This window comes from Rhineura floridana, chromosome 3, assembly GCF_030035675.1.
Source record: "Rhineura floridana isolate rRhiFlo1 chromosome 3, rRhiFlo1.hap2, whole genome shotgun sequence".
Taxonomy (NCBI): domain Eukaryota; kingdom Metazoa; phylum Chordata; class Lepidosauria; order Squamata; family Rhineuridae; genus Rhineura; species Rhineura floridana.
In genome coordinates this window covers 150377553-150401587 of record NC_084482.1, presented here as the reverse complement: position 1 = coordinate 150401587, position 24035 = coordinate 150377553, and the positions used below count along the sequence as shown (strand labels likewise).

Sequence of the window (24035 nt, the reverse complement as noted above, 5' to 3'; positions counted from 1 at the left end):
TGTGTGTACAGAATAGTTTCTGTATCTATATTGTATTTGTATTCTCTTTGAATAATTTTATGCCCACCTTAGAATCAATTGGATGAAGGGGTGGTTTAGACATATTTTAAATAAGCAAGAAACAAAATAATGTCAAGAGCTTCAGGGTTAAAAGGAAGTGAGATATGGCTCCCTCAGACAAAGTAAAGCGCAAAGCAGGCAGCAGAGCAACTTACTGGCTAGAGTGATTCCACTGAACGCAGAGGGGCTTGCTGCGGTTGGCCGTCTCCAACAGGCGGAATTCTAGCACTAGCGGTGTCTCCAAAGTGCTCTGGAGGAAAGTGTGATTGCTGAACACAGAGACGCTCACTATGGGGGAATTCATAACAGGGTTTTTGGGCAGCCTGTAAAGAACAAAGGAGCCTTGTTATTGGATGCCACCTGGAGACACCATTGAGCCTGAATTGTTTAAAGTGACAGGACAATATTAGAGGGCAAGTTTTTGTTGACTGATGCCCAATGAGCTGCTTCTAGTCCATTCCAAAGAGCTGTGATAGGTCTTAGTATGCTAGCAAAGAGCCCAGCAGAGGAGTGAGCAATGGTTGGTACCTGAGATTGCGTCTATCAACTTGGTAGCGGGCAGGCAGAAGTCCTCCTAGGGTGCGATAAATTATGAGGATGAGGATGGTCATAGCAGGCTCAGGTTCCGGCAGGAAGTGCTTCGGAGGGGAACTTTCCACAGTGTCATTGGTTTCACTATTTACCAGTGTCGGTGCTGCTGTGGTTGGAGCTGGAGTTGGGAAAGCAAAACAGGAAGAAAGCAATCGCATTGTTGCCATGCACCACTTCGAGGCAGGATGAAACAGGAGAGAGGTGTCAAGTATGTGGCCATATCATCTCCCAAGGGTCTTATGTTTTGACTGAGTTGTATCCCTTGAGCCCAAAAGGCCACATACAATCCTTTCGAAACAAAAGGAAGTTCCCTGCCCCTCAAAGTCCAAGATACGGGTGGGGAACCTACTACCTGGTCTTTATCTCCCACCCAGCCTTGCAGGCCAATTTTGAGAGGTGTGTGAGACCATCCAGCTGTCAAGCATCTGACATCATAATGACATCAGGTAATTGATAGGTGGGTGGCCCTGCCCCCTTGACAAGGTTGGCCAGTGGGGGTGGGAGGAATTAGTGACTAAGCAGGATTGAACTCCTTGGCCATCACCTGCTTTCTGCAGAGATCAAGGCCACATTCACATCACACATTTATTCCACTATTATTCCACTTTAAACAGTCATGGCTTCCCTCTGAGAAGTGTCGTTTGTGAAGGGTGCTGAGTGTTGTTAGAACACCCCTATTCCTCTCATAGAACTAAAATTCCTAGAGTTCTATGGGAAGAGGGAATGACTGTTAAACCAATTTGGAAATTGTATCTCTGTGAGAATAGGAGTCTCTTACAACTCTCAGCACTCTTCACAAACTAAACTTCCCAAGATTCTTTGGGGGAAGCCATGACTGTTTAAAGTGGAATAAAAGTGGAATAAATGTATAGCGTAAATGTAGCCCAACTGTAATCCTTGACCCCATTCATCAGTTGACATAATCCGCCCAATAAGGGGAGATCATCTGATTGACACGTGGATGTGGTTTCACAGAAATGGCCTGATGGGCCAAATTGGAAACCCTGATGAGCCAAGATTTGCCTGTGGATAAGAGGTTCCATACTCCTGATCCAAGAGGACAGCTGTCTTCTTGATGCTGAGAAGGTTCTGTTTCTCCTCCATACACCCACAAAAACCAAAAGTTCTCCTGGACTCTTCTTTCATATAACCTCCTGCTAATAAATTTCTATACAAAGTTCAAAGTTTGAACAAAGCTCCATAAGAAGAACCAGAAGCTCTCAGCTGGAGTTTCAGCCAAGAAGCGTCCATTTCTGCTTTGCTCTTTCCTCATGACACTGCCCAAAAGGCAATAAATGGGGAGGGTTTCCAAGGCAACCTGAATGAAGCATGCTAGGAAGGAAGCAAGCAATCACATACAGTTCTCTTGGGCCAGGCATAGTGGAGATCAGTCACTTACCTTCTACTTTGTGGGGTGTAAGGATGGAGAGAGGGAGCACTATGTGGGTGTGAGGATCCCACATGGCCTGGCCACGGAAGAGGGTGCTGTGATAGCGTGGGTAGCGCCTCCTGAAGTGGGTGTGGTTCTCCATTCGGTCAATGCTGAGCACTGCATGGGGGTAAGTGGGAGGGAGGGAGAGGGAGAGGGAGAGAGAATGGGTTTGAGGTTTCAGAGTTGGTCTTTCTGTGTGAATCCTGAGAAACAAAAAGGATCCTTGGGCCAGAAAGATGGGTTCCAGCTTCTGACAGAAAAATATATGTAAGAGTTAAGTAAGACACAAATATACTGGCTTCTGCTTCTGCTTCTTCGTCTGCCCTTCACCCTCCGGTACCAGGGCGAGTCACAACATTAAAAACAGTTTAAAACAAATTACAATCACAGGAATTGGGTGGGTCCTAAAAATATATATATTAAGTGTCAAAGGCGAGGGTGAAGAGGAGTATCTTCAGCATATGATGAAAACTGTATAGTGAAGTTGCCAGAAGCACCTCTGTGGGAAGGGAGTTCCACAACTTAGGGGTTGCCACAGATAATGCCTTCTCCTGGGTCACCACTTCTCAGGGTGGTAGAACTACCAAGAGGGCCCCCTCTGCTCATCTTAAAACCTGACAGAGTCTGTAGGGAAGGAAATACTCCTTCAGATATTTGGGACCTAAATTGTTTAGGGCTTGAACACTTTGAATTGTGCCCAGAAACAAACAGGCAACCAATGCAGCTGTTTTAAAATGGTATGGGGGTTACATGAATTCTAAATGAAACTCCCGCTAGTAATCCGGCTGCTTCATTCTGGACCAGTTAAAGTTTCCAAGTCATCTTCAAGGGCAGCTTGATGTATAGCGCATTGCAATTATCCAGTTTGGAAGTTACCAGAGGATGGAATCCTGTGGCCAAATCATCTTTGTCCAGAAGGAGCTATAGCTGTTGAACCAGCCAGAGCTAGAAAAAGGCACTCCTAGCCACCCAGGCCACCTGAATCTCCAGTGACATTATGGGATCCAGGAACACCCCCAAGCTGTGGACCTGCTCCTTACAGAAGAGTGCAATCCTATCCAGGACAGGCCATCTCCCCACCTCCCAGACGTGAGAACTCAGGACACATAACTCCTCTGTCTTATCTGTGAAGCATGTTCAATGCTGTCAGGGCTACTTTCCACAGTACTTTCTAACACAGATGTGCAAAGGCGATGTAGCCAATGTAATGTATACATCTGTTTGTAAGAGAAGACATGCACTCTGTGGTCTTCTTCTGGAGATTTCCAGAGCAAGCACAGAAAGCACAACTGTGTTACTGTGGCATGCAATAATAGGCATGAGCATATGCACCACTACACCTTTCAAAAATAATGTGGGATGAGGCCCACAGTTTGCAGATGTTTGCCACAAAAAGTGGAAGGAACAGAGTTATGTAGGTCAAGAAAGGTATTCACATCTGACCTCCCTTCATTTTAGCATTTTGCACTAAACTGTAAGGAGGGGGGGGGGAAATCCCAGAAATAAAGTGAGAGCAGTGCACTGTGTGAGAACCTGTACCAGCATGTGGCCATGGTCTAATCTGAGTTAATATGGTCACAGGCTGCAATGCGGCACCCCTGGCACCGCCATCAAGTGGGGCCTTGCACCTGACACATGAAAAGTAACAGTCACCATGCACTTGTCCAAAGCCATCACTTACCTTGAGCATCTCCCTACCCCCCAGAGCATGTGCACAAGACTGGCTGAGGTAGACTACCTTAAGCACTGGAACTGCTTCTCCTCCCCAGTCCCACAGCCTTGTCACACTGAGGATGTCTCTGGCTCTGTCATTTACTATCTATTTATTATACAACCTTCTTGTTTTAAGGCTGCTTAACATAAAATATCAAAACAGTGTACATTAAAAACATGCAAATATAAAAACAGTATATATCATAAAAGCAATATAAAACAGAATTCATGTGATCAACAACGTTAGCTGTGGACAAAAAAATAAAACAGTGCTGAGGTACAAAAATTAAACCACACTAAGGATTGCTGTATTTTGGTTCATGTAAAGGCAGACTTGAATAAAAAGAAAAGTTTTCGGCAATCGCTATTGATAAAGAAAGGGGAAGAGAACAGGAGACTAATCCAGAGACTGTAGAAGCCTGCTGCACTTTAGCTTCTAGTCCAGAAACCCAAGAAATACTGAGCTGTTTAGCAAGCCCATAGCTCCATGCCAGTCAAGAATACGCAGATCTTAAGAGAGATGTGGGGAACCTTTGGCCCTCCAGCATGGATGATGGGAGTTGTTGTTCAGCAACATCTGGAGAGCAAAAGGTTCCCCACACCTGACAAAATACAAGCTTGGGCTGCTGGAGAAGCTAGTTGTATTATGTTATTCTTAATGCTGGTTAGGTATTATTTTATTGTTTAGTTTTTTAGATTCTGTATCATTTCTGTATCATTGTGCTTTGTACATCACCTAGAGTGGCTGATAGCCAGCCAGATAGGCGATTAATAAATGTAACAAATAAATAAATCATACAGACTTTCAGGGTGGTCGGTGAGCTACTCGAGGCCTTCCATCCTGAACAGTGCTTATACTTACTTACCAATATTTGGGGTCACCACACCAACGGGGTTGAGGTAGGTGAGTTTCATGTTGCTGGCCAGAGTGCTGGTGTACTCTCTCAGCTGTTCCATCAACCCTGCGCTGCTGTGATCATTCTGCAACAATGCTTCCCAGTGTTCCTGGTTCTCTAATGCTAGCACCGAGCTGCCAGCCAGCAAGAGGTTCTATGGGCAGAGATTACAGATGGAATGTCAGAAGAAGCTCAAAAATTTCCCCTAAAAATATTCTTTATTTAATTTATATTCTGCCTATCTTCTTTTTTTTTTTTTTTTTTTTTTCCAATAATTTTTATTCAGATTTTCATAAAACATACAAGACAAAATCATAAAACATTCAAAGACAAAAAACAAAATCAAAAATAGTTAAACAAAAAGAAAAAAAGAAAAAAAAAACAAAAATAAAAAATAAAGAGTAAAATATTGACTTCCCATTTGTCAAAGATCAAATCAGTTATAAGTCTATAATATATAACAATCCTGTCTCTTAAGTCATATTATAAAATCACTTTCCTCCAGTAGTTATCTTACTTAATCATCAAATCTCATAAACATTACTTTATTCTTTCCACAAAAAGTCAAAGAGAGGTTTCAATTCTTTAAGAAATATATCTATCAATTTTTTTTTCCAGATAAGCATATCGATTAATCCATCTCATTACTAATTATGATAATCTTATTGTCATAACCATAGTCAAAATAAACATTTCAATTAATCCATCACATCAGAATCTGTTAGGTTCAGTAATTTCAGTAGCCATTGTTCTATTATCTCTAGTAATTCCATTTTCCATCTTCCATCTTCAGTAGTCTTGTTAAGTCCAGTAATTTCAATATCCAATCTTCCATTATCAGTATTCCATAATAATCTTGCTGTCAAAGCCATAGTCATATAGTAAGAGTCTGATGGGAATTACCTCTATCCCAAATATTTTCTTGCCATCCATTCTGAATAGGTTGCTGAAATACTGCTGTAAAATCATATCTCTGTTCTTTTTTTCAAAATACACTGGGTCATCTCTTAAAAGTTTTTCCATTGTCACATGGCTGCAGTTAATTCCATAGATTTTCTCTATATTGGGCTCCATCACATCATTCCAGTCCAGAAGATAGTCCATGCCATTGATAACTTTATCTCTAGAATCTTCATTAATTTCTTCAGAGATAACATTGAGTTCCAAACAATAGATTTTATTTCTAAAGTCCATAGACTCCAAATCTTGTTCCTGTTCCACGTTTGTTCCAATCTCCGGGATCTCCTCTCTCACAGGGACCCCTATTCCAGTCTCCAGGGTCTCCTCTCTCACAGGGACCCCTGTTCCAATCTCCGGGGTCTCCCCTCTCACAGGGACCCCTTCCAGGGTCACCTCTCTCACAGGGACCCTTATATCTTTAATCTCCTGCTTCATTTTACTCAATTCAATTTTCATTATCTCAATCTCATCCATTATTTTCTGAAACATAGTTATTTCCAGATTCTCAGCCACTTTCTTAATTGCCATTTTAAAAAAAAAATATAGGAAAACCACTTCTTATTTCAGCAACAATTGGGTTAATACTCCAAACTTGGTGACATCACAGTATAAACAGAGCAGACAGCCTTATCTCTCCAATAGTTAAGTAAACAAAATGCAGTTCCCAGGATCGAAACAATTAATGGCAATCGTCAAGAAACAGATTCGTCAAAATAAAATAGACCAAAAAGAGAGTAGTCTCAAAACAGTATAATATTTTTCAAAATAAAAATCTGGAATAGAAATCCCTCTTCTGTGTATATCTTTAGAATGCAAATCCAGGACAGCTTTTTGCAACAAAAACAGAGATAAGCTATTAATTAGTGCGTAGCAGAGAGAAGTTACGGCTCCCCAGTGAGATGTCAAAAACCGATCAATCTGGCAAATCTCTTTTAAACAGCAACAATTTAAGTCAAGTAAAAGAAAAATATAGAAAGAAGGGTGCTTGCCTGTTAGTGCGTTCTCTCTTAGAAGATAAGATGAACGTTCGCTTTAACAGATAGAGCTTGCTGTTGAAAATCCGTCCCACCTTCGTCGGCTGGACCTCGTCCCATAAATTAATGAGATCTGGTCATCCCAACAAAAATAGGCTTTGAGGTTAATCTCTTCGTTTCTCCCTACCCGGGAGAAGTTTAATCAGTCAAAAAAAAAAGAAAAAACTGACTGATATATCTGAATAAGCTTCTTTTGAGGCAGGAGCCCGTCTCAAAAGCAGGCACAGGCTAAGTCACCCTTCCCGGAAGTCTATATTCTGCCTATCTTCTATGATCGAGCTCAAGGGAGCATACGTAGGTTCCCAGGCAATCTCCCATCTAGGCACTGATCGGAACTACATGGGGAAGGGCCATAGCTCAGTGAGACAGCATTTACTGTCTCACTGTGACAGCAGAGGGTCCTAAGTTGACTCCCTGGCAGCTCCAGGTAGGGCTGGGAAAGAGTCCCTGTCTGAAACCCAGGAGAGCCGTTGCCAGTCAGTGTAGGCTAGATGGACCAATGATTCATATGTTCCTATCTGCTTAGCTTCAGCATGGTGGTTGTATTATGTGCCTCCAGATCAGGTCCTAGGACCAGGTGCTTATCAACTGGCCATTAGCAAATTGAAGCTGGAAATCTGAAAGGCAGCCCAACCTTAGGCATGTTTGCTCAGAAATGACTTACTCCCCCAAAAGTGTGGATAGAATTGCAGCCCACTATGGGTGCAATCCTAACCTCTAGGAGGCCGCAGTAGGGTTTCATCCAGAACCCCACTGCTTATGCTGGCTAGCGATGAAGGGAGGGAGGAGAGGAAAAGTCTGCATGTTTGCTGTGCCAGCCTGATCAGGCTCCATGAGACTGGACTGGCTTAGGAGCCAGTGGATCCTTGGTCAGCTCACCTCCTCCCCCTCCCTGCCCCCTTCTGGAGGTTTACACTGGCTACTGCTGGCAGGGATACCACTGCCAGTAGATTCCACCTGCTTGTCCTTTAGATGAGCAGAGCGGGGATCCTTGTAGTGGCAGTGCCTGGCACAACCAGGCAGAGCTGAGCACAGGGACACCTGTGCCTCATCCAAACCCCCTCCAGCACGGTGGACTGGGCGTATGGATTGCCCTGCCCAGTATTTATCTACTGTCAGGTTGCAATCCTACACCCTGGGAGCAAATCCTAATGAACTCATGGGGGCTTATTTCTGAGTTGGCATATATAGGACTGCATTGTTAGCGATTAAAAAAGAATCAGGAAGAGAGCCTCCAGAACAGTTGTTGGAACAGACAGCCTTGGTGGTGGTGTTAATGTTTCATTGCTTGCAAATTTCCCCATGCTTCAGTTAATTTCTAAAGTAGGGATCTCTATAAGATCACAGAAGGTCCTTCTTTATTTGGAAGAACTTAAGATATTTCTAACCACAGAGTTATCCCTTGCAGTCTTCTGGGAGTCTCTTCTGAGGGTGGTGGGCTGGTGGTAGAGACAAGGGCTAGGTTAGAGAAGTATATTTTCTTCCAGTTGTACAATACCTTTATTGTCAGGTGAGTTTGGCCACATTTCCACACCAATTTAAATGTGAATCGAATTGAATTTCTCCCCCATCCCTACCTACAGATAAGCCATCCTCTCTCAATAGTTCAGAAGGCATTTTAATCATATGTAATCATTTTAATATGAATATTGTGAACTGTCCTGTGATACTGACGGATGGCAGGCAGTCCAGAAATACAGTAAGCAAATAAATCAACAAACCCTGTAGCATTAGCACAACAGGTAGGAAATGTTCCATTGTGTTTTATGCTTCTTCAACAGCATCTTCTGTGGTTGGTTTCCTAGAGTTCCGACAAAAGCATCTGAAACCTGAGGCTCTCCCCAGCATCCTTGAGGGAGGATCCTACTTGCCAGTAGGGTAGAAGCTCCCCTGCAGCCTAAATTCTCCTCCATCCTTTTTCACAGCATGATCAGTAATGAAAAAGACCCCTCACCTCATTGAAGTGGGCATCCTGGGTGGCGGTCAGGCCAAAGCCATGCTGCTTGCTCTCAAAGGCCATCAAATGGGACAACAGGCGATATGTGATGTGAACATCATTGCCAAAGTAGCGCTCCATCTGATCTGTCACCGCCCGTAGCTGGTGAGCTAGCTTCTTGGCTTCTATGGTGTTCAGTTCTGTCTCATTCCTCTCCAGACCTTCCAGCTACCAACCCAGAAAAACAAGGAGGGTGGGAGAGAATCATGCAGCACCTCCAGGAACTGAAATGTAGTTCCTGTCTCCTGTTTCAAAGAGGCACAAATTAAATGGAGAGAGAAAAGGCACTTCTCATGTCACTAACGAAGTAGCTTGGATTTGGGGCCACTGGAAAACTGGACTTTGATGTACATCACTGGGCAGAATAGAACTAGCCATATGGAGTAAACAGTTACCTATAGAAAAAATCATCCCTGTTTCCATGGCCAGGACCTAGAATTTATACTTTTAATGAGGAAATGATATCCCAGCAATTTGCTTCCCCACAAGAAAAGTAACATCTGGTTAACAGATGGTTCTGCTGTTCAATTCCCTGTAAAAAAGAAGGGGGGGAAGGACTGTGGGGGTGAAACAATGATCTCATGTTGAAACCTACCAATTTATATGTGAGTATTAGCACTGAAACAGTTTCAAGAGCCCGGATGGTTTATATCTTCCCTTAATTATATATATATCTCCTCTCATTTCCGTACTTTATGTCCCTCCTGCCTTAGAGCCATATGGATCTAAGATGGAACTGCCAATGCTGAGGCACTTGACTATGCCCAACATATATGGCATCTTTTCCCTTTCTGCTGGTAAAGTTCCATTCAAGGACATTCTAACGGGCTGAGAAAGAATAAGTCAAAATATAAGGGAAACCACCAAACTCTCAACGGATGTATCCAGGCAGTTACTCTATAGAGCAATAGGAGCAAATTCCCCTCTTACTGCTTGCATGGCAATAGCTTTAGTCTAATGTAAGTATTTGGCTAATTGTATAAAAATGGAGGGAGGAGCCTCCCTCTCAGAGAGGTGTGAGTAGGTGGGTAGAGGCTTCTCTCTCTGCTTTCCTAATATTCAGTTAGCTGCCTTTTCTAATTCGACGCAGCTCGACTGAATGGTAACTGATTTGTCTCAGAGCTTGGAAAAGTTACTTTTTTGAACTACAACTCCCATCAGCCCCAGCCAGCATGGCCACTGGATTGGGCTGATGGGAGTTGTAGTTCAAAAAAGTAACTTTTCCAAGCTCTGGTCTGGATGGCACACAGTATATGGCCTAATCCGTTGCAGCCCTAATGGGAAGCTTTGCACTTTGATTGCCCTCTCTGGGCTATCCATTTTTAGTTAGACTCCAGCATCCTTTATGCTTCAGAGGCTATGACTACACAAGCCACGGCTTGCACTGTCATATCTGCTGTGGGTCAACAGAATCAAACCGCCAGATTTGGTGCAGGCTTTTGCAGGACCAAGTTCAGAGTTCTTACACAAAACAGATCACACCTTACATCACACTTTCAGACACTTAGCTGCTCATCTCATGTGAGGGCCACATTTCTGAATCCGTTTGGTTCACAGGGAAGCAACTAAATGGTGCTCAGCTTCGCTTCTCTGGAAAATCTGTCCACAAGTATCAGTGTGACCAGTTGACCTTCTAGGAGGGGAGCGCTTTTGCAAAGGCAGGATCAACATTTAGACCTCTGAAGTATGTAAAAGGAGCTGTTGGAAGAGTTATCTTTCCTGTTAGCAGCTCAGTGTGTGTGTGTTGTGAAATACACAAATAGGATATGTGTGTCAGCATGGGAGATTCTCATGTTCCTGATTAGGTACTTTAGCACAGTAGTTTTTAAACTGGGATGCCTTAATGAGAAGATTACCTACTACTATTTATTTATTATTTATTTATTTAAAACATTTATAACCCGCTCTATTTTCCCAGAAACTCAGAGCGACGAACAACCTAATAAAAAATATAGATAAAAAACACAAATACAACAATAAAAATTACAATCTCCATACTTAAAATTAACAGTTATCACAATCAAATAATTAAGGAACTCTATTATTCGTTCAAATTAAACGCAACCCGGAATAAAAACGTCTTAACCAGGCGGCGAAATGTCAGAAGCGAAGAGGCAGACCGTATGTCCACAGGTAAAGCGTTCCAGAGTCTGGGACCAACAACGGAAAACGCCCTATCTCTAGTCCCTGATAGATGAACTAGTGAAACTGGAGGAATCGTAAGAAGGAAGTCATTAGAGGATCTCAAGGGACGGGGGGGTTCATAAACAGAAAACCGATCGGACAGATAGACAGGGTCCAAGCCGTGAAGGGCTTTAAAGGACATCACCAGCACCTTGAATTGGGTCCGGAAGCAAATCGGTAACCAATGAAGTTGGTGTAACAGGGGAGTCGTGTGAACACGAAAGCTAGCCCCGGTCAGCATCCTAGCTGTCGCACGTTGAACCAATTTTAGCTTCCGAACAGTCTTCAAGGGCAGCCCAATGTAGAGTGCGTTGCAGTAGTCCAACCGGGATGTAACTAGGTCGTGTGCCACTTTAGTCAAGTCAGACGTCTCCAGAAACGGGCGCAGCTGGCGAACCAGTCTTGGCTGGGCGAAGGCACTTCTGGACACAGCCGAAACCTGGGCTTCCAGATTCAAGGCCGAGTCCAGGAGCACCCCCAAGCTGCGAACCTGGGTCTTCAGGGGGAGTGTAACCCCATCCAACACAGGTAAATTCCCCGTTGCCAGTTTTGTCCCACGATTGACGTAGAGCATTTCTGTCTTATCTGGATTTAATTTCAACTTGTTTGCCTTCATCCAATCCATCACTGCAGACAGACACTGGTTCAGGGGTAGGACGGCTTCCTTGGCATCAGGCGGAAAGGAGAAATAAAGCTGAGTATCATCAGCATATTGGTGATAACGAACTCCATATCCCCGGATGACCTCACCCAGCGGCTTCACGTAGATATTAAATAACAATGGAGATAAGACAGAACCCTGCGGAACCCCACAAGTCAAAGGCCAAGGGGATGAACAGGAATCTCCTAGTCTTACCCTCTGGGACCAATCCCCCAGGAAGGAACGAAGCCAGCACAAAACAGTACCCCCCAGTCCCATCCTGGATAGACGGTCCAGAAGGATACCATGGTCGATGGTATCGAAGGCCGCAGAGAGATCCAAGAGAACCAACAAGGACACACTCCCCCTGTCTAGTTCCCTGCGGAGGTCATCAACCAAGGCGACCAAAGCCGTTTCAGTCCCGTGGCCAGGCCTGAAGCCAGATTGGAGTGGATCAAGGTAGTCCGTTTCAACTAGAAACCGTTGAAGTTGAGTAGCCACCACTCGCTCCACTATTTTACCCAAAAACAGCAGATTGGAGACTGGCCGATAATTGCTCAAACATAAAGGGTCTAGGGAGGGTTTTTTCAACAATGGTCTTACACATGCCTCCTTAAGGCAACTTGGGAAAGAGCCCTGTTGCAGAGAGGCATTAACTACTCCACAGACCCATGTGGCCAGGGCCCCTCTCGCCTGTTTTACAATCCAGGAAGGACAGGGGTCAAGCGGGCAGGTGGTAGGTCTCATCCCTCCTAGACGTTTGTCTATATCTGCAGGTTGAACAAGTTGAAAGGAATCCATCTTAATAAGACAGACAGAAGCCCGAGGTACATCCTTAGAAACTGCATCAAAATTGGCCTCCAAGTCAGAGCGGATCTGATCGACTTTGTTCGCAAAGTAAGAGGCAAATTCTTGACAACGTATTCTACTACCACTGCTACTCTTTCTCAGTCTTTCCCCAAACTGTGCAGATTCAGGAGAGTGTCAAAAATATCCTGCTCCTATTCATATAGGGCAATAGAGATGTCTGGTCAGTGGCCTGCACAAATGGAGCATGCACACATTGGCACTGGGATTCTCGGGCAGATGCTCAAAGGTTTCTTGGCAGACAAATCAATGTGGAAAATATTCCCTGAAGGTTGAAAGTTTAAAAAGCCCTACTTTAGCAAAATGCAGAAGTAATGCCTGAGAAAAGAATTTGGGAGAGATGCCATAAGCTGCTGCCATCACTATAGTGAAGTAGACTGTACATGTGCAGCCCATAACTCACAGCATCTGCTGTGCAGACATACTAAGGGAGTCAGTGTAGGCTTTGTGCAGATACTGACTGCTTACACACCATACATTTAAAGCACACATCTTCCCCCAGTGAATCCTGGGAACTGTAGTTTACCCCTCACAGAGCTGCAATTTTCAGCAGCCTTAACAAACGACAGTTCCCAGGATTCTTTGGGGGAAGACATGTGCTTTAAATGTGCTTAAATTGATGCTGTGTTGCTTGTACAGATCGGATGTGTTGGAAAAGCACCAAAATGGTGACAAAAACAAAGCCCACCTAAACAGGAAAGAGAGTGAGAGAGAGAAAGGTTTACCAGTGCTGAGAGCTCCTTGAAGGCAGGTGATGTGCAGTTGAAGAGATCTGGTTCCAGCCAACCTCTTTCCTCACTGCAGTGCCGAACTGCTGCACCTGAAAGAAGGAAGAATGCCAAATTTGGAGACTGAGGAGGCCATCCCCCTGCTGCTGCTGTTGCTGCCCAGGATGGACTGTCAGGACAACAGCATCATCCCATGTCAAACTCACTGAATGAAGCATTGGCAGCACCACTAACACAGAACACTAGCATCAGTGAGGGAACAGATTCAGAGGAGGCTGTACAGGCCCTACATTTCATTAGCATCTACAAGTACTCTGCTAAGCTCACACAACCCTGATTTACGTCCACAAATTTAAAATTTGTGAGGGTTCCTGAAAGTGCCAGGATTATTTATTTTCCAGCTGGGAGAGTTGTTGAGAAAGGAATTAATCATTCACAGATTCTCTGCAATGTGTCTAGTGCAACACATCGTATAAGAGTTACCCCATGACTAGACAGATAAAAGCTTTTGAAGAGTAAATACCATGTCACATATGAACCCTTATCGCTGATGCCCAAACCCACAAACAATTTCAGATTCATATGTCTCTTGGAATCCCATAACAGTCACTCCAGCCCATGAGGGTGGATAAACACACAGCTACTGCAAATCAGAATCAATGTAGGATATGCAATTCATTGGCCAAGCTAATGTATCTCATTAGCCTCTGGCTAAATGCTACCTTTCCTTTTTTGATTTGTGCTCTCCTGAGAATGAACTGTCTCTCACTGTACGCCTGTGGAGCTGATCAAATGAAGGGAGCTGGTTTTTAATCCTGACAATGATTTGTCAAGTGCTACTGGAATTCCAAAACACACCATTCAGAGGTAGGAGAAGTGACTGCCTCCAAACTACAGTTGTAATTTTTGAAAATGAAAACAGAGTTGGATCTACAGACATCTAGTACATTTGACTAACTGGTTGTATGGGATTTAAGCATGACTAAGTTTCTCTGGATTGGGCGTAAATGTGTAGATTTGATTCCCTTGCCAATTACGTTTGCAGAATTTGATGTCTTTTTGGGGAGAGCGAAACGTTCAATAGGGGCAATTAGGGAGGACTCTAGAGGGTAATGGTTATATACAAACAAAAGGACAAGGATGAGGATCCATGGAAAGGAATGAGGATCTGAATACAGTACAGAAGATCCACCCCCATAACAAGCAGAGGAATCCCTAGCCAAACCTCTTTTGGGGAAGGGCTGTAGCTGAGTGGTAGAGCATCTGCCTTGCATGCAGAAGGTTGCAAGTTCAATCCCCTGTATTTTTAGGTAGGGTCAGGAGATACCCCTGCCTGAAATCCTGGAAAGCTGCTGCCAGTCAGTGTAGACAATACCGACCCAAATGGACCAATGGTCTGATTCAGTATTAGGCAGCTTCCTATGTTCAGCTTAGATTCTGAGTGACAGCCAAACTAGATGTTACAGACAATTTTCAGGTCTGGAGAGACAAACACAGAGTTGCCAGGGGAGGATTAGAAGAGACTACAGGGTCAATTTGGAGTAGAAAAGCATTAACAAAGAATCAAGCACCTCCTTTCCTCCAGTGCTTCTCCTCTCCACATCACCCTCTTCTGAATGTGTTTTGTGTGTGTGTGTGTGTGGGGGGGTCTGTTTGGGGTGGTACACAGGTTTGCATGTAATGTCTAGTGTAGCCCAATACCACCTACATGTTTTCAAATTTTCTGCAATGCTAGGGGCTATAGACTTACATGCTTTAAATCAAAGAAGCGTGACAGTCCCAAATTGTCTTTAAGTCACAGAGCACTGCACTAGAGCACAAGGTTCCACCATGTGTGGCACAATCACAGCCATGCAGCTTTCTACAACACTTAAATGTCACTAGGATCACCAAAGCCAGGAGGTCCACACTATTTATACCTATATAGGTGATACAGATCTCTAGTGGGAGCATTAAGGCATCTTTAATGCTATCATCAATACCACAAACAGCACTGACACCATTATCAGCATGATCTGCGCCATCTGCCATCCTCACCAGTGGCACCAGAAGTATGTTCAGCAATGACCTGAATGGGAAAGATGTGAGTAGGGTAACAACAGCTGTGATCCCTTATCATTCAAAATGTGGCAGAACAATCTGTCATTTTTGCTGCTTTACAAACGACAAAGCATGATGTTCTTCCAGGGGCAGGATTATACAAGTCAATGCTGGAGTCAAGAGAATTCTTTAGAAATAATGGGCTTCTGTCACTGAGTTGAGCTCTCTGGTATTCAACAGAGCATCCACGAGCTAAATCCAGCCATCTGAGATACTCCTAGTGGTCCCTGAAACTTCCACAGTGGAAGACTACACATTTTGCATGGTCAGGATCCCAGGTTCATTACTTTACACCTCTTGTTAAAGGCTCTGAGAGAGAAAGTCAAGGAAATATTCCTTTTCAAGGGCTCAGAAAGCAGGGCCAGGCCTACCATGAGTCATGCTGAACTATGAGGCTCAAGTGTTGCCTGCAGGGCGAGCAGACACATCAGGCTGGATGGCCAACACTGCACTGTTCCCTCTCTCCAACCTGTTGGTACTACCCACCCACTTTTCCCTCCCACTTGCTTGCTGCTGACAAAGTGGCAGTGATGCGGGCACTCTCATCTTCACTTTGAGGAGGGGGTCCTTCCAGCGCATTGTGGGGGGGCACACAGAGAGCACTGTGCCTCTGCCACTTTGCTGCATTGGTGGCAACTGACTATTTAAAATAACCTAAAACTTTAACGTTGCTTTAAAATTTTGAGCTTGTTTTAACTTGCTTCTGTCACAGCAAAATGATGGCAGCACAAGCACTGTCTGGACTTCTTCACCCACGGTGCCTTGCTCTGAGGAAGGCCTCCTTCTTCAGAGCTAAAATAGAGTGCCATGTCACTGCTGCTCTGTCGACGGTAGTGGCAGACGAGCAAGTGAGTGAGTAGCAGCAGAGGAGGGGGAGGCGGTAGAGGCAGCATGGCACAGTCCATCTCAGATGCAGAAGGTTTTGTTCCAGCCCTGCAGGAAAGACCCTTTACTCTGTATGAAACCCTGGAGAGCTTCTGCCAGTTAGACAAGACTAGGGGTAACCAATGTGGTGGCCTCCTATTGTTTGGCTCCATCTCGCATCAGCCCCAACTACCACAGCCAATCGTCAGGGATGATGGGAGTTGTAGTCCATCAACACCTGGAGGACACCATGTTGGCTATCCCTGAAGCTGACAGCACTAATCTAAATAGATCAATGTTCTTGCTCAGTATTAGGTACTTCTTCACTTTGTTGCTGCTTCATACATTTCTAGACTCAGTCCGAGCAGAAACATATTCCGGGACTGGCACAAATTAATTCTGTCTAGTATGTTTCCCTTTGGCAATCATACTGTTGCCATCTGGCCTGAACAAGACCCCTGAAGAAAAGAAGATATGGCCTAGGTGTGTTAGAGAAGCAGCGCTGGCACCAGACTGCAGTGGGCCCTTGGTGGCAGTGGCAGCACTACTGGTGGCGGTGCCAGGGGGTTAAATAGGGTTGCCCATTGTGGTGATGCCCCCCATCATCCAAGATGGCAGGGGGACGTGTTGATGCCCCCCCCATCTTGGGTAATGGCAAGCATGTGCATGCAGTGCACTGACAGAGCAACGCTGTTACATGGGAAGTGGCGTGGCCAGCCCACACCAGTGGCGGGGGGGTGTTGCTTGGGAGGGTGGCTCCCTCTCCATGATCTGTGCCACCATCAGGGCACGGGGCACACTCTGCAACCTGATGCTAGCACAGATCTCGGAGCAGGAGCTACACCCACCCAGCCTTAGCCGCAGGGGCTCCTGTCAGCCCCAGGGGGCTTCAACCAGAGCCCAGCTTGGCTGCCCACTGGCACCAAGCCTGGTTAGAAGCCAGGTAAACATTTTATGTACTCCACGTTTCATAGTGCCTAGTTATAAAGAATGGTTCTGGTGATAGCAGCAATGCTCTCAAGGGTTCTCCAGGTTAACTATTCCAGAGAATTATAATATTGTACCTCTTGTAATGCCCAGTCCATGACAAGCAGTTTGCTCATCATATCTAGTCAAAGGTTTGGGTTTTAAGGATAAGTACAGACATTCAGAATTCCAGTGGTGAGCCACTGAATGTTTGCACATCATGCAAAATCATAGTTTAGCGTAACTTGAATAAACAGGAACAAGCTATAGAAAGGCTTGAGTTCATAGCTCTCTTCCCCTCCTGTCATGCAGTTGGGAGAATCTGGAATTTTTTGCTTTGATTTTGCTTACCACAGTTTGTCATGTTGTTTGGGCTGACATACTGTAATTAACATTAACCATAGTTAGTTTAAAACAAGCCAACTTCAAATCATAGTTTCTGTAACTGATTTGTTAACCACATTTCCAGGTCTGGATGACAAAGCAGGCTGTGACTTATCAAAAGCAGAAGCAAAACGTTCCAGACTTCTCTTCTCGGCTATATGGAAGGAGGAGGGGTGTGTGTGCAAACCCAAGGCTTGTTGTAGCTCATTTCTACACATCACACTAAACTATGGTTTAGCATGATGTGTAAATGTGGCCACTGTGGAAGTGCAGTCACCTCATTTGAACAGATGTATAACCAACTTTCCTAAATCAAGATCTGGGGACATCTGTTCTGAGTTTCAGCAGGACCTACATTTGTACAGCAATAATTGGCTGGCCCTTGTGTCAGTCACAAAGCCACCACCTCTTTCTTAAAGCTGTATTAAACGTATAAAAAAAAACCCTGTTAAAAACTAAGGGAAATATAAAGGGTTGGAGGAAAAGCTTGACCAGAATATCATGCAAGGAACTTGAGAATACACCACAGAAGCAAGAAAGCAGCCAGCCTGCCTGAAGCGTACAGTCTAGAGAGCGTTGAATCCAGAGATTGTACATGTGTTAGTGAAGGTGGGATGGAAACTGAGCAAGTTGTGCATGCTCCTGTTTGAAGACAAGCCTGTATGCAGTCAAATCCTCTTATTTTAAGATTCAGTTGCCTCCTTTTTCTTCCTTTTTACGATGAGGCTCTCTTGGGCTGTTTTTTTAGGTGTACACCAGAGACATTTAAGCACACACCTAACAATGTGGAGTTTGAATGCAGCAACTGAGTGTCTGCAAATGTGTGTTATTAGGAGCCAGGACTGACTGCAGCTCCTTGCTGAATGCACACAGCCAAGACAATAATTAGCAGAGCAAGAGAGTCAACACAACAGGCAGCAGTTAAGCCTGCTTCTTATGTTCTTACTAACTTTCACCAACCTGTCTAAATCTATGTGCTTTATTACCATTTTTTTATCAAGTCCCATGACAGAGAGGTGGGGGGAAGCATGCACATCCCAGGCCAATGCAAAATATGATATCCACTGGTTGGTAGGGATGTTTGAGGAATTCACTGGGACTGAATTTCAAAGCAGACACACTTGATCTGAGGTTAATGTGCTGATTGGACCAGAGTCCTCCATTAGAATCTGGACACCATCAGATTCCATCAGGTGGTCTTTGCTGTGTGTTTCCTTTTTTGAAACAGGGACTAGCTACTTGGGGTGGCAAGAAAATGCACCACTGCTGCAGTGTGCAGTGAAAATCAGGCCGCAAATGCGCTAGGGACTTTGGGAGTGGCATGATGTGATGATGTCCCACCCTTCCCAGGGGTTTTTATTGTATTTTGGTTCATGTATTGCTTCGCAAAGTGTGAACTAGGTAGGTCAACTTTAAAATGTGAACTAAATCCAATTTCTCCCCATCCCTAATCCATAAGGGACCATCAAGGCAGTAAGCAGAAGCAGGCTGTACGCGGTGGAGAGCTCAGGCAATTTTCTGCAGGTTAGTGTTTGGTGAAAGGTAAGGAAACTGAAGGGTCAGAAAGGATTACAAGGATATCAGAGTTAGGCAAGGCATGAATAATAATGCCAGCAGCCCTTGAAGCTTATGGGGAAAGCGTGGGGTCCAGTGGTGTCTCAGGCAGGAAGCAGGGAATGGAAAAGCCACACAAAGCAGCCCTTACAAAGCAGGAAGGGGAAAGGGACAGCAATAGGCCTTACCTGCACCCCGCAAACCTGCACAAGAGGAAGAGAAAAAATGTAGAGAAAAGGGACAACATTAAAAGTTTTAAAGCAATGTACATGTTGTGTGTGTTTCCTGGGACAGATTCTCTGTTGAACCATGCAGGAGGTTGCCAGTCCCGGATGTACTGATCCTTAGTTTTGAGGGTAATACTGGATCCAAAGTTACCTCTGGATTCAAGTGAGCACTGGCTTAAACAAAACAATAGTTCCTACTTTTTCTGTCCATGAATATTCTAGGGCAAAAGGGATACCATCTCCATGAGTCTAAAAGACAAAGCGTTCCAAAACAGTTCGGCCAAATGCTGTGCCAGGATCTGAGCAGATCTGGGGACAGCACGGGGTGCTTGTGGGGGGAGAGGAGGGGGAAATCCATTGTGCTAGTACTAATCCTTGAGCTAGCACAGCTATTGATCTGTATATTGCCCAGTGTCAGCATATTTACAGAGCAGCTTATGGAACAGAAGCCGAATGTCCATCTGTCAGGGATGCTGTAGATTCCTGCCTTGAGCAAGGGTTTGGACCTCCAAGGTATCTTCCAACTCAAACAGTCTAGGATTCTATGAATCGGTGATGAGTGAATGTCTCTGGGCTTGATTTGAAATGGGTCCAGGCTTCAAATTAGCTAATTGGGATTGGGTTCAAATGACCTCATTTTCGGGCTTGGGCCTGTTCTGAGCTTAATGTCTCCTCTTGCTCTCAATGATGCCATCAGGAACACAGTGAGAATTAGGTCCTTCCCTCACCAAGCCCCCTCACTACCCACCTTCCCTGATGGTGGGGAAAAGAGCAGCTGCTGTGGCTTTAATGAGGCCATGAAAACCTGCAGCAAAAATATCCCAGAGGCAGTGCCTGATTTAGGCACAAGCTAAACAAGCTACAGCTTAGGGCCTCACAATCTGCAGGGGCCTCAAAAAATTTCAGAATTTTTGGGGGGGACTTTTAAAATTTTATGTGTACTGAATATATATATATATCTGGTGTAATTTTTTAACAAAAGGCCTCCAAGCTTTATATAGCTTAGGGCCTCACCAAGTCTAAATCCGGCACTGCCCAGAGGCCAGGCTCCCTGGGAAGTATACTGCTCTAGAGCAACAGGTCTTCAACTTGGGTCCCCAGAGGCTGTTGGACTACAGTTCCCACAATCCCCAGCCATCTTAGCCAATGGTTGGGGATGTTGGGAGTTGCAGTCCACCCAACAATAGCTGGGGACCCAAGAGTGAAGAAAGCTATGCTAGAGGCCTTGATTCCCACCATGTGCTGCAGTGTTCTACAGCCTAATGAAGGTTGCTGCTGCACCACTAAGTAAATCCCAACAGGAAAAGGAGCAGCTGCAATGGCAGGTTAAGCTGATGCTGAGCTCAATACAAGCTAAATCTGATCTTCAAATAGGTTTAGACTTGGCTCATAATTGACTTGGAAGTTCCAAACTGGGAAATGGGGCAATTCTGAACAGGGCTGGTCCCAGTTACTTTGCTGCTTGAGGCAGAGAAAAAGATGGCCCCTCACCCCCATTCCAGGTACAGTAGCCAACAAGAGTGCACTTGAATGCTATTTCAACACAGGTGATGGGGAGCATCCTCCACTATACCTGAGTGCAGCAGGCTAGCTTAGAGGGCACAGGGAAGGCCATGAGACACTCACAACTGTGTCTTCTCTAAGCTCCTCAGTGTCTGCTGCCTAAGGCAGCCAACTCACTCTGCCCAAAGACAGAACCAGCCATGCTTCTGAACCTTGGGTACATCACTAATGCAGATCCTATTTACGGTCAGAAATACTCTGTTGCCAGGACTACAAATGTCGTTGATTCTATGTCACAAGGCCCAATTTCTTCAAACTCGTACAGATAATAACCTCAGCAATCAATTATTGAAAAAAGAAGACAGGAAAGATATGGCATGCCTTAGCAGAAGAGGGACTTGCAGTGTTCTGTGCCTGCTGAAACCAAACAGGGCAGATCCAAAACGTGTCCAGAAACTCATCCTCCTACAATTGGAAACACTTACCCAGTGAACCTTTGGGACAAGGCACCACGGCTGGTAAGCCGAACTTGGTTTGAGGCCACCACACCCCAGCTCTCAGAGATCTAGGACACGCATCGTACAGCACTGTGAAGTCAAACAGAGAAACTAAGTCATGGGGAATTTAATGAAGGGGCTTTATTCCACACAATGCCTCAAGTGAGGAGAGGCGGGCCTTCAAAGAACTCTGAAAACTGGTCAGCATAACACTGAAGGAGAATTTGTATAATATCATATTTCAATGGTATTAAATAGCATATAAACATGAAAAAGAAAGGAAGAAAGAACCTAGGCCATAATAATACAGAGGCATCAGATCTGATGCACAGACAGCGGCCTTGAGAGGAAATCTAAACTTACTGTGGGAAATGACAGAATTAAATACAGAAGTATTAGGCTGTGAACTGCTCAAGGGATCCAGTGGTTCAACTTCTGAATCGCTGCAGCATATAACTGAATTGTGCAATATGGAATCATATCGCAAAGCTGTGCAAATTTATTTCCTGCAGTCAGAACTTTGTGTAGTACTTTGAGTGGTAGGACCAGGAAATCTCTGTGGCTCATGAACATCTCAAAAATATGGCAGATGGTGGGGGGAAATGGTCAAGGTAACTAATTACATCAAAACAAGAAATGAATAATGATGAGAAATGATGGGCTGGTTTATTGAGAACTAAATAATATTCATTCAGTCTTGGAACAAGAAAAAGTTAAGATTGTTTGATGTTGCTTTTATTGTGAACTTTGATTAATGCTTATTGTTTATCCTTCAGTTTATTCTGCCATCTTTCCTGATCTGATACTGAAGCAGCTCTCATGAAGAAGAACCACTCTAAGGTTTTACTCTCCCATCAATGTGCACCAAAGCCATTGGCTAACGAAAAGAGAATACCCCTCCTTCCAATAATTGGATGAAAAGACTGTTCCCCTCAGATAGGCTGCTACATTCATCTGATTCCCCGCTGCCCGACTGGACCTTCTCCACACCCCTTCATAACTTTAGAACGGGGTGAGGAATCTTTTCCGGCCCAAGAGCCACATTTCCTTCAGGGAATCCTTCCAGGGGCCACATTCCAGTGGTGGGCAGGGCCAAAGGCAAAAGTGAGTAAAGCAATGAAGGTAAATTCTACCTTTCTACAGGAGGGTAGTTTCTGCACACACTCACACTCTCCACTCTATCCTCCACCCAGGGAAGCAAGAGGCATTATCAGAGTTCAAGGACACATTCCAGCCAGGCAATAACTCTCAAGGAGGGGGAGAAGCAGGGCCTATGAGGGGTGTGGTCTGGAGAGAGAGGGTGGAGCATCCCAAGGGCCGGATTGAGAGGCCTGGGGGGCCATATTGGCCCTCTGAGACTGAGATTCCCCACCCTTGCTTAGAAGTTCCTTTTCTTGTTTCAGAGAAAGCCCAACTCTGAAGAATGGACAGCTGCTGGTGGGGCAACCTCCTTGGCTTGATACGGAGAGAGTAGGCTCTCCCAGAATTGTTTAAAACCAGGCACTCTTCTTCCACCCTTGACACATACTCACCCTGGCAGCCACTGGGGGTCACCTCAGCAAAAGGGCTGTCGCAGCTGTTGCATTGTCGGCCAATCACACCAGCCCGGCAGTGGCACTGGCCCATTTCCTGATCACAGGAACGTGAGGAGGAGCCAACGGGGTAGCAGTCACAGGGAAGGCAAGTGTTACTCCCTTTCGGATGGTAATGGAACTCCTGTGGGGAGAAGGGAGAAGGGCAGGGTAGGCGGTTAGAGAACTGGATCACAGGAGGAAGAGTGGTGGGAGCGAAGGGCTAACAAAACTGTGGGCAAGGGGGCAGGACCAACACAAGGAGCCCAGTGAAACAGCAGGACAAAGGAGGGGAGTCCTGATACGACAAAGAGAGGAGCACAGTTAGGGCAGCGGAAAGCAGAGGCCAGGCCAGCTAGCCAGTCAGAACAGGGAGATTCTGCAATAACATAAGCAGCTTCTTTCTCCCTGGCCCAGCACCAGCAGTCAGCCACATCGGGCACTGACTGAGGCCCCCAGGGGTTCAGAAAGAGCCCTCTCCGATCCAATCCGGCTATGCTGCCACTCCTTGTCCTGCCCCCAACAGCCATTTCAGCAGTGGGTGAGTAGCAGTGTCACTTTTGAATGGGAGCCTTGGGTATGTTAGTGTGTCGAGGGAGTTCACCCAGCACCAACCCTGCTTCCCCCATTACAGGGCTCCCAAAATACTTTCAGCCATCTTCTCCTGCGGGTCTTCCCCATCCATCACATCTATTAGGCACCAGAGTGAAGAGTAGCTTCTCTGTTGGGCCCTTAAAGAATTCAGACTGTTTCAAACACTTTTCCTAAGCCTATGGTATTGGATCAGGGTCAAAGGGTAGTGTGTTGATATGGGGTGGGAGGCAGTCTCAGGCTAGGAGAGGGAAATGGATGGCTGTTGCTAGGTGGGAAGTCTGGCATTTATTTATTTATTTCCTACCATTCCTCCAAGGGGCTCAAAGTATTAATCACAGTTCTCCCCCGCCCATCCTCAATTTATCCTTGCAACAACCCTGTGAGGGAGGTTAGACTGTGTGAGAGTGAGTGACCTAACATCACCCAGTGAACCTCATGGCTGAGTGGGGGATTTGCACCCTGGTCCTTCTCAGGTCCTAATTTGCAAGCTAACTGCTACACTGCATAGAGTAATGAGACCTGAAAATAAAAGCGAAAATGTATGAAAGTAGACATCAAGGGTGAGATGTATGTTTCCATAGCAAGGTATGAGTATAATAGGATTGCAGTGCCAGTAATGAGGGTGAAAGGCAATACTGCGGGTTATGGGCAAGGTGAGTCAACTGCTGCCTCAG

At 45.1% G+C, this 24035-nt stretch overlaps 1 protein-coding gene across 1 annotated transcript in view; it reads right to left on the bottom strand.

The window, feature by feature from the left end:
• Window positions 1-24035, bottom strand: part of CELSR3 (cadherin EGF LAG seven-pass G-type receptor 3) — a 120307-nt gene that overhangs the window by 18495 nt on the left and 77777 nt on the right. The window contains exons 15-23 of the mRNA XM_061613422.1: window positions 22729-22912; window positions 21185-21286; window positions 19158-19172; window positions 13099-13193; window positions 8641-8850; window positions 4663-4846; window positions 2051-2200; window positions 589-769; window positions 216-383 (exon numbers count right to left, since the gene is read on the bottom strand). Coding sequence (XP_061469406.1) covers window positions 216-383; window positions 589-769; window positions 2051-2200; window positions 4663-4846; window positions 8641-8850; window positions 13099-13193; window positions 19158-19172; window positions 21185-21286; window positions 22729-22912 — 1289 coding nt within the window. The remainder of the gene's footprint in view (window positions 1-215; window positions 384-588; window positions 770-2050; window positions 2201-4662; window positions 4847-8640; window positions 8851-13098; window positions 13194-19157; window positions 19173-21184; window positions 21287-22728; window positions 22913-24035) is intronic.